The 18,642-nt window shown below is 42.5% G+C and overlaps 1 protein-coding gene across 3 annotated transcripts in view; it reads right to left on the bottom strand.

Moving 5' to 3' along the window:
• Positions 1-3,261: 3,261 nt before the first annotated feature.
• The window catches only part of GINM1 (glycosylated integral membrane protein 1), a 220,889-nt gene continuing 205,508 nt past the window's right edge, over positions 3,262-18,642 (bottom strand). For all 3 annotated transcript variants that reach the window (XM_069235279.1, XM_069235277.1, XM_069235278.1), the window contains one exon: positions 3,262-7,913. In XM_069235279.1, the coding sequence (XP_069091380.1) occupies positions 7,790-7,913 (124 nt within the window). In that variant the 3' untranslated portion in view covers positions 3,262-7,789. The remainder of the gene's footprint in view (positions 7,914-18,642) is intronic.

The following is an 18,642-nucleotide window of genomic DNA, read 5'->3' as shown; positions in this document are numbered from 1 at the left end:
CAGGTAGACTCCATCAAGGCGCAATTATTATTACCTCTGGCGAAGAGGAAATCTATCAAGAAAGAATGGAGGAGAGCCCTTGCCTCTCAGACTATATCATGGAAAACCCTTGCCTGTCTGGTGGGTCTGTTAGCTTCTTCAATCCAAGCAATTTTTCCAGGGCCTCTTCACTATCGGGCCTTACAACGCCTGAAGATTCTTCATCTTTGCAGGGGCTTGTCTTACGCGGAACAGATTGTTCTGTCGGACGAAGCCAGGTCAGAGATCAACTGGTGGTTAGCACACATGGATGCCTGGAACACCAGAGCCATTTTCGCCTCTAGTCCAGAGATGATTATAGAATTGGATGCCAGCCGGTGGGGCTGGGGAGCTTGTTGCGGCTCGGTTCAGACGGGGGGTCAGTGGTCCCAAGACGAACTGTCTCTTCACATCAATTGCCTGGAACTATAAGCAGGGGCATTTGCTATTCGATACCTGTCTCCTCGACAAGCAAAATGATGTATTTTACTTCGGATGGACAACATTTCAGCAGTTCAGTATATCAACCGACTAGGGGGGACCAGGTCCCCGGTGTTAGTAGAGATTGCGAAGGAGTTTTGTCAGTTTTGTCTTCTCCATCACATATCGGTGATGGCAGAATATATTCCGGGCCGAGCCAATCTGATTGCAGACTGGAACTCACGATTCCTCAGGGACGGCAGTGACTGGAAGCTGAGTCCTCTGATATTCAGCAAGTTGAATACCCATTAGGGTCCTTGTGGGGTAGATCTGTTTGCCTTGTGACTCAACACTCAACTAACACGTTTCTTCAGGTGGAGACCGGACCCTTTGGCGTCCGGGACGGATGCGTTTCTTCAGTCTTGGGAGTCGGGAATGCTTTAAGCGTTTACCCCTTTCATCATGATTCAGAAAGTACTCTCTCAGGTGAGGAGACAGAAGGCGGAATTAATTTTAGTGACGCCCAGATGGAAAGCTCAACCTTGGTTCCCATTGGCGATGTTGATATCATGCACTCCCCCTGTGGCAATTCTGCAGGACCCTCGTCTGTTGTTAGATACGGTGTGATCCCCTCATCCACTGATAGGGAGGGGGCAGTAATCCCTCATGGCGTGGAGAATTTTCAGAGTAGCTGGCAAGTGCCTGCAGTTTCGGACAAAGCAATGTTTTTCTTGTCTCAATCCTGGGCTCCTTCCACTCACAAACGTTATCAATCTTCCTGGGAAAGATGGGTGTGTTGGTGCGATGAACGAGGTGTTGATCCCTTGGGGTCCTCCATTGTTATGATTGTCAATTTTCTTTCTGAGCTAGCATCTCAGGGTCTAGCGTATCGGACCATTAACAACTGGTCATCCCCATATAGAAGGGAAGCCGACTGGGGAACACCTGTTAGATTGGAAGCTACTCTGTGGAATTCGCATGGTCTCACCTCTGGGATGCAGATATTGTTTTAAAGTTAGTGAAATGATGGCCATGCAACAAGGATCTTTCTCGCAAACAGCTTTCAGAGAAGTTGACCATTTTATTGTGTCTGTTGTCCTGTCGCAGAGTGTCGGATGTGCGGGCTCTGGATTTGGCAGGTAGAGTATTTACTCCTTCTGGAGTTTCATTTCCTATTTCCAACTGTACAAAAACGTTTTCCAGATGTGTTTCTTATCCAGCTTTTCCTCATCTTAAAAAAAAAAGCTACTTTAGCGCGCTGGGTTCGCTGGATCCTTCAAGAAGCGGGTATAGATATTTCTAGGTTTGGAGCACATTCTGTTAGAGGAGCAATGAGGTCTAAGTCATTCTCGAATGGTTCTCGTTTGGAGGACATTATGAGGGCAGCTGATTGGTCATCAGACTCTACATTTAAAGTTTTCTATCATAAGCCTATTGTTGATGTAGTATCGACTGTTGTAAATCAGCTTTGAACTAGCATAATCCGAAGCCTCCGGTCCTGACATAGAATAAAAAACTTTCTAGCTAACGCGTCAAGAATTTTCAATTCTATTAAGGACACGGAGGTGAGGATTATCCCTCCCATTGGAAAGACTGTAATATATGTTTTGTTTGATATAATATATATTAACACATTATTTTACAACTTAACATACCCTCCCTTGTGAAATATGTGGTCTTTTTTTGAGTTCTGAGAATATTGTTATGTTCCTAGGTTAGGAAAACAAGTGAGTCTGATCGTGTTTGGATCTTCCAGGTTCGGTTCAGTTGAAAATTTCGGAATCCTGATATGTCCGTGGACGATCTTCGAGATGCAGCTCGGCTCTAGGCTGTGCGATTGGAAGATGGTTCTGAAGTGTCCAGTTTGGTTTCAAGTACTCTTATGTTTCATTGCAAAGAAAGAGGAAGGACTATGCTGAGAGAGTCATATATATGGACAGGTTCCCTGTGATTGGTAGACCTAAACTACTGGGTTTCATGGGAATGTAGTTATTTTGTTTTGTAAAAGTTAATTGGCTGCTGAGTTTTTGCAGTAAAGAGAGAGAAAGCATAATCCTCGCCTCCGTGTCCTTAATAGAATTGAAAATTCTTGGCGTGATAGCCAGAATTTTTTTAATCCTCTACAACAACACTATGGTGCCCTTAGCAGAGTATGCAAAAGGTATTCAATTGACAGGCTGTTGGAGTGGGACTTTAAAAACAATAAGGACAATAGAGTTCTTTCACATGCATGTATTAGAAAGAGTGAGGGGTAGCCGGCAGGCTATTAAGTGACGTGAAGGAACTTTGGTCAGGGTTTAGCCAAACCATGCATTGGAGGTCTCACAGCTTAACCACCAAATAGGCTATGATTGATAAAAGGTCAGCTTCACATGCTAGCCACTTAATGGGTGTGTAATGGGAACGCTGTTGTGGTGAGATCCTGTCAGGCTTTCTACAAAAGCTACAGCAAACCTTTGTGACAGCATCACAGACCACGAAGCAAATCGGTGTACACACATAGTCAATTGTTGTTTAATGCCATGGCAGGAAGCAGACATTGTGAGGTGCCTCTTAAGACGTGTGGAGGGACTCGTAGTTGTGAATATTTAACTATATTAGACCTACCTGGTGCAAGGAAATTGAATTTGGTTTGACAACCGTGTGGGTTTTTGTCGCAGTTCAGGGGTGAGTGAGTTCTATATTCTTGGGGAACATTGCAAAGAGATTATATTTTGTTTAATCAAGTAAGGGCTTTCCTGACAGAGCTCTTGCTTTTTGTCTGTGACCTGCTATTTTCCTAGCCTTTCTTACAATGTTAACACTTAAAATTACACAAGCAAATATCTGCAAAAATGTGTTTATTCATTTCTTTCTACACGTACATTAAAAAGTTTTGTAGAAAAGATGCCGTTACAATCATGAATAGAATTAAAGAAAACTCTTGGATTACTGGATAACTAGTAGTGTTGGTCTATTCTGGTGTGCAAGGAAGCGGTTTTTGAAACCACTGATTATCTTAATAAACCACCACACAAATAACTTACTTCAGAGGAATAGTTCTCAGTTTACGCAATAATCACGTTGAGCTAGAACCCAGAGAAACTTGATAATGATATTTCACTGAAGACGACAACTCTGCGAAGTCACAGTCAAATTGCAAGATTTTACAGAAGGGCTTGCAAATCAGGATGATCCTAAACAATGGTCATCTCATCTCTAAATTTTAAACGACTTGTTTTACTACCGTTTAGCAACATGTAAGATTAATACCAGCACATAATCAGAGTCAATGATCCAATAAAAAAAAAAAACAGCACATGAAACGGTATCATATGTTAAAGAAAATCCCAGAGCACACTACTGCCCTTATTGATTCCTTTACATCAGCAATACCTATGTCAAAAGAACATATCTCTTTTGATCACTACTAGCTACAAATGTGTATTTAACTATCCTGAAAACCAGATAATGTCAGAAATCACGAAATTTAGAAAGTGAAATACATTACCTCTGGGTAATTACCACATAGAGCAGATACCCTTTTGCCAACTCTACTTCTGCAAGCATTACACCTGCCAAGAAAGCTGAGGCCTGGATCAAAGCCACCCACTCCAATATTGCAGAAGTGCACGTATAATTCAGTGGCCTCTACTCTGAGACCAGTAAAAGTAGTCAGGTTTTTCTTTTCTGCTCTATTATTCCTACATAGTGTGAGATATCACCAAGAAAAGAAGAAATTGGAAGTTGGTTAATGCCCATGACAAAATGGAAATTGAAAAAAGGATAACAGAACAACAGTAGGGACACTACCCCTAAAGTAGATGTGCTCGGATGCTTTTCTTCAGGGATGGTCCGCAGGAAATCTCTAAGCTTTCCTACTGTTTGTCATGATATCCAGGTGCATAGCATAGATTCCCAGCCAGCGCCAGTGGTCTTGATCGCTTTGGAAGGCACACCATGGTATCCTTCCCTTCTGGGTTTATCATTAAGCTGTTCAATTCTACTAATTGTGTTACCATAGTTGTTGATGAACTCAGATGAGCAGTATCAAAACCTCGTCTTAAGAGGGTAAACTCATCATAGCAGCGTGGAACCTTTCAGAACACCTGCAGACATGCATGCTTTTCAGAATCAGCTTCTCGTTATACCAGAGCATCCTGAGTGAGGAGTATAACTAAATCCTACAAGTTAGCCTGGTGCATGGAATCGGATAATGATCCCATTTCCTCAGATGTCACAGGGTTCTCAATTTGTTAGCATCACTGACTGGTGGACAGAAGTCATATAAGAGTATCAATCGGTATAGGTACACAATATCACTAAGGCACTAGAAAATTTGAGGCAAATCATTTGAGGAACACACTTTGGTATGTATAGTGAAGGTATTGTCTCCCACACTAGCCATGTTGTCATGCTTAATTGCTTTTAGGAGAGTATTCGATGTTAGATCATTTAACATTTCTACAATGCATTTTCCTTGTGGGGGTTAATTTTACTGTCACAACGTGTACTAAGAAAGGGTTTTACTGCCACAGAGTTTTTAACGTTTCCTTTACAGCAGACATTTTGTGCAGGGAGATGCCTCAAGCAGTACATACAAGTGGAGATGGAGAACTTGAGAACATCTACCTTGCTGTCACTGATATCTTTAGGTAAACCGTAAACTCTAGTAACTGCAGCTACTCTAAATCAATAGAGTAAAGATGTGATGTCCTTATAGGGCATGGTTACAGAGCATATTGGAGCTGATCCAGTCAGGAGTATATGCCCCAGAAATATTTTACAAGTCCAATGATTGGTCATGGGTGTCTACTTTTAAAACATTTAACTACAAGTCAGTTCAACAAGCAGCACTGCCAGTATAGATATGCTTTGAACTTGAGTAATAGAAAATCCTGTCCTGCCTTGTAATAAAATTGCAACTCCTAGCCAATTTGGGAATGCGAGTCCTTATTTCATTAAAGAGACAAGATGTGAATATTACCCTGCCTCTTGTCAGGTAACCAACACTTTTAATGGGAAGGCAGTGAGTTACTTTGGTTCTTTCTGGTGCTGATTTCAAATAACCATAGAGAAGCATGATGCAGCAGATCTAAGACTTTTGGGAAGGAGTAATTTATTTCTGATACAGGACATTTGTATTATGAAAGAAAGCCTGAAGAAGAAGGAAGTTCTGTGGTTACTTCATGGATTTTTGTTACTGATTATATTCTTTCATTTGTTAATAGACTCAACAGTAGACATCGAGAAAAGGGGAAGTTATTTAAGGCCTACATCAATTTATACTATATGTTGTGCTTTGTGTTGTTACTCCCTGCCCAGAGGAGAAGGATTGTGTGATACGTTGTTTACTTTAAATGTGCTATATTTAATAAACAGCAAGACAAGAAGAGAGACTGTATAATACTAACTGTGTAGGAAAATCTGTAATTCAATTCCACATAGAAAAGGCACACTCCTGAATCATGTTGGAAGTCAACAGACTAACTAAAGGGGAGATCTAAAATACCAGTGCTCAGAAACTAATTCTTCCACACTTGTAAGTAACAAAGTACATTCAGCATGGAAAAACACAATTGATTCCACACTAATTAATCCGTATTTGTTTTGATATGTTGCGTCTTTCGCTTTAGAGATCTCACAAGCCATTAATTTGTGAAAAAGCGTGGACCATGTATGTTTTGCTTTCTTACTGAGTGCCTCTCCACAATTCAATTAACCTTTTGGTTATAATAGAAAATGTGGGCGCCCCTTTACATTTTTTGATAAAGGGCCCAGAATAGTACCAATGAGACCCTAAAATGCCTGATGAGTTCAAACACCTCGACAATGGTTTCATAAAATGCAGGACTAAGTGAAAGGATTTATGTTTCAAAACGCCTACTTTCTGCATTAGCAGTAATTATGCAGAACTATGGATGGGATCATCACAATAGGTTGTTTGAATTCTGAATTATATCGCACCCAAACAAAAATGGCTTTTTTTTGTGATCAATTTAATACATTTCCATGATATAGAATACTGTATGCCTCAATATCTTACTTTGCACTCTAAACACAGATCTGGGTGTTTGATTTTTGTAATATCTCATTTTCACTATTCAATGAATACAGTACACGAGCTACACAACATGCATGTCAGTGCCCGTATGATTTTGGTATACCACAAACAAATGAACTTCATTAATTCAAATGCTACATCAAGGTCTTGATTTTTTATTTAATGTATCCCACAACTCCTATAACTTTGGTTTAGCAAAATAAAAATAGCAATAAATGTTTTAAAGCCCAAGTGGCACAATTCCTCTTCTTAATATTGTGCAAGGCCTAACCTCTGAGGCTTTATGTGGGCAATTTTCTTTTCCTTTTGTCAGTTTTCATTAGAGCACTTTGATATGCATAGTGTCCAATGTTATTCACTGTGGACAACACCTAGATGCCACCAACCAGCATGCATGGCATTTTAAAACATTCTAATTACTTCATGTTCACAATATTTTCTTGTAGCTTTGTACGTTATTAACTCACAAAAAGGAATGAGGGGGAAATTAGACAGCTCTATGTCCACTTTAACAGATATTAGTTCAGTTATTCATTTTCATCTACAAAAGACATAAGAGGTGCTGAGTACCGGTTGTAGGTTTGTCTAAGTAACGCACTCTTCTACGCTTTTAAAGTGCTCTGAATTCCAGTTTTATACGCAATTTGCTGTACAGCAGTCCTTCTGCAATCAATGCTTTAACCTGCTTAAATCAAACTGTATTCACTGATCCTAGAAGTCAGAAAATGTATAATATAAATCATAATTAGCAATAATTTACATTGAGTACTTTGTGGATAGCATTTATATTCCTCTTAATGAAATGTACTTTTGACAGTGCTTGTTGGAAAGGAAGTATTCATGTAGAAACACGTCAAGGGGCATTTAGCAGACAAACCATAGTGCAGCATTAAAATGTGTATCTCAATTTCAAGTTACCAAAAAATAAACATTTCAGAACATTTGCAAATCCGCTAATTGCTTCTGTTCCTATTTGATGAGTGGAAAAAGGTCTATGAAAAAGGAGACATTAAGAAAGGACTCTTTTACTTCAGTGGAAACGCAGATGCTAAAACGATGAACAGTTATGTTCCAGATTGCTTGAAGGTCGCAGGAGAAAAATCGTTTGCAAGCAAGGCAACTTGTTTCAGCTTCTCAACATCACAACAGGAACTTTATGTTAAGTCATTTTTCTGTAACAACTTGAAACATTATTACAGAAATATTATTTTCTTCTGATGTTTGGTGAACAGATTTGGAATTTAAAAAGACAAAATGTCACCATTTTGGGTTTGTAGTATTGATTCCTGAGAAGGTCGCACACAAAAGTTAGTTTTCAGAGCAAAACAAGCTGTGTTCCTTCCAACCTTCAACCTTCTTCTCTGGAATTTCCAAAAGTAAAGGCACGGCAACGATTGGCAGAACATGGATGTCATCAAGGAGAAGAAGCCCCCTAAAAAAAAAAAAAAGATTATGAAAAATCTTCAAATGTGCGTCTTAAACTGCTTCAACCATCACATGATCAGGTGCACAGACTTCTAGTTTTTCGGGTCAACAGAAGAATTTTTTTTTACATTTTTATTTCAAAGTAAGTCATTTTTAATTTGCATTGTTATAAAATTACATCAACTACAACCTCAATACAAAAGAAAACAACCAAAATACAAATAATCACAAATCCCCAAACCCCAAGTCTTATTCCCCATGCACACAAGCTTACTAAACTTCTTATATACTACAACAGCTAAATGTCCATAAAAACAGGGTAAACGGAGATAAACGCAAACCCTTTTCTAATGCAGTGCTAAAATAAAGCAATAACATTGTTTGAGGGCGTATTTCACATTCCTGGGTTTGCTTACAAGACGTCACTCCCCAAAAACATATTGAATGCCCAATTTCTGCCAGTATACACTTTTATCCAGGCTAGGTGCCCACATGGTTCTAAATGTTATTGATTGGGCACTGATTTTGGATGCAGGAAGTCCCGTGGTTAAGAGCTACCATAATTTGAAAATCTATATTCCGATTATAGGAGAAGCCATGCTGCACTAATCCATTGTAATAACGCTTTTAAATAATAATACATTTTTAGAGATTAAGCCTGGCCTTTAGGAAACCCAATTTAAAAATGAAGTCCAATGGATGGGCTCAATTTTGATAATCTGAATGTCAATCAAATGTGATCAAGGTAAACATGATGTCTTAGTGTGTTCTCCATCCATAACAGCACCAATTATGCTTTAGATCTGCTGGTATCAGAGCTCAGCAGACCACTCCCAAGACACCTAGTATCAAGGACTGATCTGACGATATCTGCTAACAGCAGATCTAAAGATTTATCAAACCCAACACATCTTTACAGAATGAACAAGTTACTTACCTTTGATAACACTCTTTTTGGCGGATAGCTTTATCTATCCACATGTTCTTCATCCCAGTTGCTAAAATGGATCCAGAAACCTTTTTCAGCAATGTCTCCAGTGCACCGGTAGGTGGTGTTATCGGACTTCCTGGCAGACCAAGCTCACCTCTGGAAGTGACGGCACAGAGCCATAAATAGGCACGACACCTTGCTTGCTGCTCTCAGTTTTCAAGAGTATTCACTCATCACTAACAGATTAGGAACCATGACTATGTACAAAATCTAATGCAGAAACTTACTAATAACTAGATGTCCCTCCACAAAAGGGGGAGCAGGGTAGTTTGTTGAAGAATTCGAGGTTAGGCAGAGTATCCACCAGAAAGAGCATTACCAAAGGTTAAGTAACTTATTCTTCTGGTGGATGCCTCTAACCGTAGATTCACCATCTTTTAAATAGATACAAAGGCATTACCTCCAAAAAGATGGAGGTTCAGAGGAGTGCAACTCACTCTAGGAAATCCTGCAGTATTGAATGGGCAAAACGCCCCTCCCTGCAGAACTGAAAATCACGGCTGTAATGCCTGCTGAAAGTGTGGACAGACACCCATATACCCACCTGGTGTTGTGTGCAGAGCTGAAACATTCATGGCCAAGGCTGTAGCTGCAGTCTTAGCTCTGGCAGTATGAGCACAAAGTCCCTCAGGAGGCTCTTTTTTTGGCCAAGGCATAGCACATGTCTATGCAACGTACGATTCATCTGGATAAAATCTTCCTGTAAAGAGCTTGCTTTCTTAGCACAAAAGAACCCCACAAAAAGTTGGTCATTCTCTGTGTTTTTCCTTAGCCTGACTGATGTAAAATTCTAAAGGCCCTTCTAGGGTTCAACAGGAGAAGGCTCTCCTCCTCCCCCCAAGAGGGATACGAATGGACTGCCTCAAAAGGAAAGGTGGCACTATCTTAACAGAAATTATGTCCAAGTCCATAGTACCAGCTTGAGCACTAAGTAAATCATATATGGTGATTGCACTGACAGCACCTGCAGTTAATTTAAATGGTGTGCAGAATTAATTGCAAAAAGGAAAGTGGTCTTAAGGTTCAAGAGCATAAAAGGACAACTGTGCATAGGCTCGAAAGGTGTGCACGTTAATAAGGTTCCATTGCACAAGCACAAGAAGAAACATACATGCAAACCCTTTAAAAACACATTACAACTGGTGACTTAGAGAGGACTGATCAGGCAAACTCAGAAAGGCCAGAGGGTAGAAAAATAACTCTTAATGGTGTTGAAGGCAAAGCTTTGCCAGTCCATAAACAGGGCCAACAGAAGAACATGAGAAAGCTTTGTATGAAGCAGACTGACCAAAATCGCCCAGCTAGTTCAGCTCCACGCATGGAGGTCTGGATTGTGGAGGTCTGGGGTGTTGAGAGAGCAGGTTCCCTGGAAGTGGTAGAATGAGCAGGAGACGGATATTCAGACTCTGCAGTTCAAAAGTGTATCCAATATCTTCAACTATCAGCAACTGAGTAGGCTGAAAACCCTAAGCTCTCCTATTGCTGTCTCTCAGGACATCACATACCGTCATCTAACCCAATATGGGAGCTTAGAGCAAGTTGGTGGGCTGAAGAGACACATCATCTGGCAGGCGGGTACTTCCTCAGGGCAACAAAGTACTTTACTCCATTGCCCTGACGGAATAAATACCTGTCCCCTAAACAACTTGAGACCATGGCCAAAATCTACCCTGCTCCAGCTCTGATATCAGTGTTAGGGTCAGAACCACAGACGACACATTTAGAGTTAGCCTAGCTGGGAAACGGGTCAGCATCCAGAAAATGATTGGAGGGTTGACCCAGCACTGGTGAGAAGCCAGGTAGCAGTATAACAGGGTCAGCTGGCAGTGGGTCAGAACCTACCAACAGAAGTCAGACAGTGGGCCACAGCAGATCTATGGGGCCTGAAGCAGCATCTGGGGACACAGAATCATCTGGAGAAGCTGCAGCATTGCCTCCTCGAATGCCTCTATTTGCAGCACAGTAGAGGATGGCCTGGGAAATTCGGAAAGCTAGGCTCTAGCTATGGGATAAGATCTGAGTGAGATGGATGGCACAGAGTTGAGCATTTCGAGTGCCCACTATGTGATCTCTCCCAGGAGTGGGAGTGGAGGACTCCCATCATCACTTCTTGTGTTCTGCAGTGATTTGTTTTTGGATTTTGTGTTACCTTTACCTGAGGACAGGGACTTCGACCAGGGCTGGGACTTGGTGCATGAAAGGACCCACGACGTGGAGCACAACAGTTTTTTTCGTGCTTGGCGATATACAACATCACCTCCCACTCCCTGATGGTCTTCAGGTGAATCAGTTGCATGACCTTAAATCAGGCTTGAATCCAAGACACTAAAAGCAGATATCAATGGGGGCTGTAACCAGCTTGTGCTTACTGCAGGTGCAGTATGGTTTAAAATCGCTAGTCTTTGGGGCAGACATCCCCAGAACACTGTCGCAGAAAAACAGTTTAGGTAGCTGGTGAAGAACCAACAAAGTTCAGGAGTGAAGCTCTAGATAAATGTCAACGAATGCATAAATCTGTAGTTAGAATTATCCACTGGAAAGCCTGCATTTATCCATTTCTCAGCACTATGTAGCAAAGAGGAGGATAAAGCCGTAATATATAGCAAAGCCTAGGGTCCTTAAGCTATAAAAGGATGGTGCAATTTGTACATACAAAAGACATCAAGAAGTTATTTCTGGGTTTGATAATATTTAAAATGTCAATAAAAATAAGATAAACATAAGACATTAAGGTCGTCATCATCAGTTTCATTTGTCTTTTTGGTACTCAATATGACTGTTGCACATATTCCAGCCCTTCCGTTTATGCAAGTTCAAGCTCTATTTATGTGCACCTGGTCTCCACCCATTGCATCCTAAATCTCAAGTACGGAATGAATCACAGTATATACTAAGGGGGTTTGAAGACTTGTACCGTCACCCTGCAATGACCCATCGCCATGGAGTTCTGGGGGCCTCATAGAGGCTTGTGGATGGGAACCGCTCGCCCCCTTCCCTATAGTCCATCTTACGCTTTTTTTCGTTTTTTTTATATGCACAGGAGCCCAATCTTTTTATTTTTATTTTTGTGGGGTGGGGGGTGTGCTTATAATTTTGCTGGAAATCAGCAGGACTGAGTACATGAGTCGTAAAATGAAGCTGAAACATCCTTGCCGAGGTGGTGCCAGCAAATAAGATAAAATATTTTGATCTGTTGAATCCTTACCTTAATTGCACCAAAACTACTACAGTTTCACAGCAAATCACAAAAAAGGTATATGTAGTTAAAGTTAGGATAATGTTTTCATAGGAAAAGCATTTTTAGATTGCTAATAACTTTGGCACTGTTTGACCAATCTAGACAAAACAAAGTTCACTTATCTCAGCTCCTTTCTGGAAAGTTTCGAGGTGATCTGTCAAGTGGTAGCTGAGAAAAAGGGTGGGGGGCGGCAGCACTAAACTTTTCCCATTATTTTTCCACAGAAGAATTGGACACGGTACAGCCAAAACGAATGAACAGAATTAAACCAAATTTGGCAACATCTTGGTTCACAGCTGGGCTTTTTGTAATTTGGTGTAATTCAGGTTAGTAGTTTCAGAGAAAGTAATGTTAACAAAATATACCTATTTCATGGCGTGGACAATTCGCAGAGCCAAAAGATCTCAAGATGAGATCTGACCGGCTGCCACTACACCAACAAAGATGTGATACAGCCATTTTAGGACACGGGAATCAGGTCCCTTGTCAGGAAAAAAAGAGTAAAAAAACATATAAGAAGCAGGGTACAGATACCCTTCCCCGTAAGACTAGTCGGGTGTCCAGAGGGCTCCACATCCATAAGCTCAAACGATTAAATAGAAAATCCCTGTGCTGGACTGGGGCGGGGGGGTTTCCTTGGCAGCGCAATGTATTTTATAGTGGTGGGGGGTGTCTACACCCCCCCCCCACCCGCCTGAGGTTCCCAGGGCCCGTCCCGCAGGGCTCATTTTTTTTTTATTGGGGGAAAAAGGCATGTGGGGGCCCCCTCCACGAGCCTCCTTGCGGCCACATGAACCCCATCCACTGGGGCCTATTTCCTAATGAGGGCATGTGATCCCCGTCCAAGCTTCCATCAGGAGTGCCCATCCTCCTATGCCAATTTCTTAATTGGGGTGGGTGGGGACACGTGGCTCCTCTCCCGGATCCATGCTTTTGCCCTTGGGACCCCGTTTCCTGGAGACAGCACCTTAAAGGTTTCCCAGGGACTCAACCCCTGGGAAACCATAGTTCCCCTGCCTTTGAAAGTGTGAGCAGGGACTTCTTCTGTGCTACCAACCAGTGGGAGCAGAAAGCTCCTCCTGCCGGTTAGGAGCACAAACGTTTCTCTGAAACAGAGAGGAAAACACTTTCCAGTATCGGTATCTTTCATAGATTCACATACTTGAATCTGAATAGCCAACAGTACTCAAGATAGCTGGAATGCCTATAGTGGATGGTGGGAGCAGGCATATCAGTTTATATAAACAACCCTACTAATACAAGAATTATACAAATATGTAAACGTTTATATATATATATAAGTGCACAGAGGTTATAAACAATTGTAAAGCACAGGAAACACATATGCATAAAGAACCATACAAGCATAAATCAAAGTAGGTTAAAGTGAATTGAGGCTCACCTTAATGAAATAGATGACGTAAAACAGCCTGTCCCACAACTGAATCACTGCTTTGAGGCGATTCTAAGCAGTAATGCTACACAAAAGAATAAGTAGTCTTCCTCATTGCAGCTTGGCAAATCTTGTCTAAGGCGATGCCTTGAAACAGGGCAGCAGAGGTTGAGATTGCTCTTCTAGAGTGTGCTTTAGGTCAGTTGGTTAGTGTTTTTCCAGCCTTTGTATGGCAAAACTGAATGGTGGATGCAATCCATCGGGCTATTCCTGCTTTAGTGACTCCTGTACCCTGACAAGCTTGTCCCTAAGAGACTAGTAGTTGGTCTGTCCTATGGAAATATTTGGTACGCTGGAGGTAGAATTTCAAATATCGTTTGATGTCCAGGAGGTGGAATTTTGTTTCAGCTACTGTCAATGGATTTGGAAAGAAAGTCTTCAATATAACTGGTTTGTTTAAGTGAAACGATGAAGGCACTTTGAGAATATACATTGGTTTTGTTCTGAGAAGGACAAAATCATTAGAGAAAGTCAGAAACAACTCCTTGGTGGTAAATGCCGGTATGTCACTGACTCTCCTAGTGAAAGTAAGTACAAGGAGAGTTGCCACCTTCCATGTGAGAAACTTCAGATCTGCTCTGTGTATGGGCTCAAACGGCACTTTCATCAATTGAGGAAAGACAATGTTTAGATGCCATTGAGAAGGAGGTGGTCACACCGGAGGGAAAGTGCGAAACGGTCCTTTCTTAAACTGCCTTATGAGCCTGGATGAACCTAGCAAAGGTGCATTTATCGAACGTCTATACAAGGCTATTGCTGCCAGGTGAACTTTAACTGAGGCATGCGCAAGTCCGGCCTTGGCTAGAGCAAGGAGGTATGATATCATTTGTTCTGGTACAGCCACCAACGGTACCACATTGTTTTGTCTGCACCAAATACCAAATCTTTGCCTCTTCAGTTTGTAAGTCTTGTTTGGGCTGTCTGCCTGTGCTCTGGAAAGAATTACTCTGCATTCTTGATCAATGTTCAAGTCCTGGAACTCAGATGGAGTATCTGCCCTAGGCTCTTCGTTAGTAGGTTCTGCTTGTTGGGAAGCCGTATGGGATTGGCCACCAACAGGAGAAAGAGTTCCCTGTACCAATGCTGCCTGGGCCACCTGGGTGCTATGAGTATGAGGGTGCAACCCTCTGCTTTTATCTTCTTGAGAGCTCTAAGGATCAATGGGAAGGGGGGGAAGCATATGCAAAGATCCAGGACCACTGCATCGAAAGAGCATTCCCCCACAACCCTGGGAATCGACTGGCACAAAAGTGGCATTTGGCATTCTTGTTGGTGGCAAAAAGATCCAGAGCTGGTCGCCCCCAGCACCAAAGGATCTTGTCTACTTCCTTCTGATTGAGTTCCTATTTGTGACAACTCTCTTCTGTTCTGCTGAGTGAGTCTGCAAGGACGTTGCTGATACCTGGGAGGTGTTCCGCTCTCAGAGATATTTTGTGAAGAATGAGCCATTCCCACAGAGGTTGGGCTTCTCTTGAGAGGGAGAGAGATCTTGTTCCTCCCTGTTTGTTGACATAATACATACTTGTTGTGTTGTCCGTACGGCTGAACACTGAAGATCCTGAAATCCGTGGGAGGAAAGTTTTCAGAGTAAGAGAAATCGCTTTCAGCTCCAAAAGACTTACGTGCATCTTCTTTTGAGAATCAGACCATTTGCCTTGAATGCACGTCTTGCAAATGACCTCCCCAGCCTTCCAGAGAAGTGTCTGTTGTAATGATGAAATTTGGCATTTGAGTCAGGAAAGTTAAACTCTGATAGATATGACTGGTTTGAGACCATCACTTGAGGGTTTGTATCATCCTTGGTGTGATCCTGACCAAATCTTCGAAGGACCCTTGATACTGTGTCCACTGAAGCTGCAGTTCCTCTTATAATGGTCTCATCTTTAGTCTTGCTAGATGAACCAGGTGGATTGAAGAGGAAATCATTCCCAAAAGCGACTTGAATGTCCTTATAGAAACAAACTTTCTTTTTGAGATTGTGTGTGCCAGGTTGGAAAGTTTCTGTTGTCTTGCTATTGAGACATAAGCCTTATTTTTGTCCGTGTCGAGTTTTGCACCAAGAAAGACCATCTTGCGTGTTGGAATAGTGGATGATTTCTGGTGATTTAGAGTCAGACATAGACTGTGAAAAAATGCTAGGGAGGTCCTGGTGGCATTGGAGGCCTGCAACGAAGTTGGAGCCTTTATCAGCCAGTCATCTAAGTATGGGAAAATTTGAAAACCCTTGTTGCGGAGAGTAGCCGCTACAGGTGCGAGACACTCTGTGAAAATTCTTGGTGCTGACTTCAACCCGAAAGGGAGAACCTTGAATTGATAATGGGTACCAGCTATGGTGAAGCAAAGGTATTTGCGATGGCTGGGATGTATGGGGATATGGAAATAGGCATCTTGGAGATCCAGTAATGTCATGTAATCTCCACTGTTGAGAAGATGGAGGATATTGGACAAGGTGATCATATGGAAGGATTGTTTGCGCAGAAATTTGTTTAACTGTCTGAGATCTATTATGGGTCTCCATTCTCCTGATTTCCTTGTTATTAGGAAGAACTGAGAGGAAAAGCCTAGACCTCTTTGAAGAATGTGAACCTCTTCTATCGCGCTCTTGGAGAGCCTTTGAAATACTTCTTAAGTGAGTGAAGATGAAGTGAATGCGTTCTTACTGGAGGGTGGTTTGGTGGTTTCTGGTCAAATTCTAATGTATGACCCTGAGTCACTACATCCAACACCCACTTGTCTGATGTTATCCGCTCCCAATCCTGATGATAATTTGAGATATTTGCGCCCACTTGACTGATTTGAGAGGAGCCGGCACCCGATGAAGGATGAAGATCATTGTTTACGGCTTGCTTCTCGAGTCTGAGCGGTGGGGCTGCTTCCCTCTGCTGCCTTGTTCAATGTAAGCTGCTGTATACAGCTGTTGGTAAGACTGGTATTAGGTTGGCCTGTATTGGGACTGTTAATATTGTCTATGGTAGGTACCCTTAAAAGAAGAGAAACCTCTGCCTCTGACTCCCCGAACGGGCTGCCTCTTATATTGTTGAGTACCCAAAGAGCGAGCAGTCTCTGTGTCCGTCTCGATGGCTAGCAATGCGTTGTCAATGTGTTTCCCGAAAAGTGTTTCACCGTCGCAGACCATATCTAGAATTCTGGATTGAACCTCAGGTCTGTATGAGGTTGCTTTTACCCGACCTTGGCGGCGCAAAACTGCAGCTCCTGCTAACTGGCGAAAGCCTGTGGAGGCTATGTCCAGTGTGCAATCAGTCACTTCTGCAGATGTGCGCTCACCTTTCTGTAGGATCTTGCGTGCCAAAGGTTGCTTGTTTTCAGGGATGAGGTAGATGAAGGCACTAAGGCCAGACCACATCTGATGGTCATAGTGCCCTAAAATAGCCAAGATGTTGGCAGCCTGTACAGTAATGGGTGACATCGATGAGAATCTCTTGCTTATGTTATCCAAACTTCTGTCCTCCTTGTCTGTTGGGACTGAAATGGGAGCAGTCAAATTTTTAGAACATGTTTGTGCAGCTTGAGATATGACACAGTCTGGTTTTGGGTGCCCTGTCAAACAGGCTGGAGAGTCGTCTGTAGCCTTATATCTTTTGTCCAGTTTAGGTGGCACTGGTGGTACTGTGGCTGGGTTTTTCATAATCTTTAAACTTTCACTCCAGATCAAATCTATGATGGGGATTGCCCTCACAGATTTTCTTGCCTGCTCTTTAAAATCATGTAGGAAACATGCAGAATGAGAGACAGATTTTGACAAGTAGAAGCGTGTGGCGGCCCTGCCCATTAGATCATGAAATCCTCCGGAGGAAAATCAGATGGATGAGGAAGTGGTGGTGATGACGTAGGGGCCAAATAATCATTCCACTCATCACAAGGGTGTTAAGGAGTGATAATCTTTCCTTCTTTTCTCTCATCCTCTTCAGAGGTGATGTCTTGTCGGGGGGAAACTGCTATTGCAGAAGTAGGTGTTAACCTAGGCATTGCGGAAGGTGGAGGCATGGACCTCGGGGTGGCCGGAGAGGAAGGTAGGAGCTGTTGTGACTGAAGCGGCTGCTCTGTACCTGGAACAGGAAATCTCTTTATATAGTCCTGAAGCATGAACTGTAAGTACTGAATTAGGGAGGAAGGCATTTGCACTGTATCCCGCGGTTGTTGATGGTGCATTGGCTCGTAGTAATGCCTATGATGTGCATAATAAAGCTCATATTCTGATGTCTGTACTCATCGTCGTCATCCTGGTATTTGACGTATAATTGTGATGGACTCTCTGCGTCTCCGAATGGACCTTCGTCTTCAGACTCCTCCCACTCCAGCAAAGTGGGTATTAGGTAATAATGTAGTTACCTTCCTAGGGGATGTATCTTTAGGATGCAAGGTAGGAACCACACTGCTTGAAGGCATTGTTATTGCCATTGTCAATGGTGGTATTGTCGACCACGGAGTGGTCGTTGGAGGTGTTACTGAAAGTAGTCTTGTCCACGGAGTTACCGTCAACAGTGGTGTCATTGACGATGTCTTCGTCGTTGTATCCGTCAACAATGTCCTGGTCAATGAGGGTTTCTCCGATGTTGTCTTTATCGACGATTGGGTAGTTGACGGTACAGGAGATCTCGCCGACGGTTCCATCGATGGAAGTCTTTTCTTCTTAAGTGTAGTCAAATACATGGTCTCACTCACCCACACCGATGAGATAGGAGTTTTTAGAGCTGACGTCGACTATGTCATTGTCGACTAAGGTCTCGTCGACGAGACGGTGGCGACCGTGGCTGTAGTAGTCTTGGTCAACACGATCATCAACGGTAATGCTGTCGTCGACTTCAATGTAAGTGGAACCTTTTTGGATGTCGACAGTTCTGAAGAAGGGGAACTTTGACGGGCTTCCTTCTTTCGACGTGGAGAGGATGGCTGAGAGGAGGCTGACCCTGTAAAGGTTTTTGAAGGTCCTTTGTGGTGAGCCTTATGATGTTTTCTGCACTACTCAGATCGCCCCGGGAGAGATGATCTAGACCTTGTTTGAGGCTTCGGGTCTATGTCGCTCTCCACACCTG

Source organism: Pleurodeles waltl, chromosome 5, assembly GCF_031143425.1.
Source record: "Pleurodeles waltl isolate 20211129_DDA chromosome 5, aPleWal1.hap1.20221129, whole genome shotgun sequence".
Lineage (NCBI taxonomy): Eukaryota > Metazoa > Chordata > Amphibia > Caudata > Salamandridae > Pleurodeles > Pleurodeles waltl.
The sequence above is the reverse complement of the archived record's forward strand: the minus strand, read 5'-3'. Positions and strand labels throughout refer to the sequence as shown.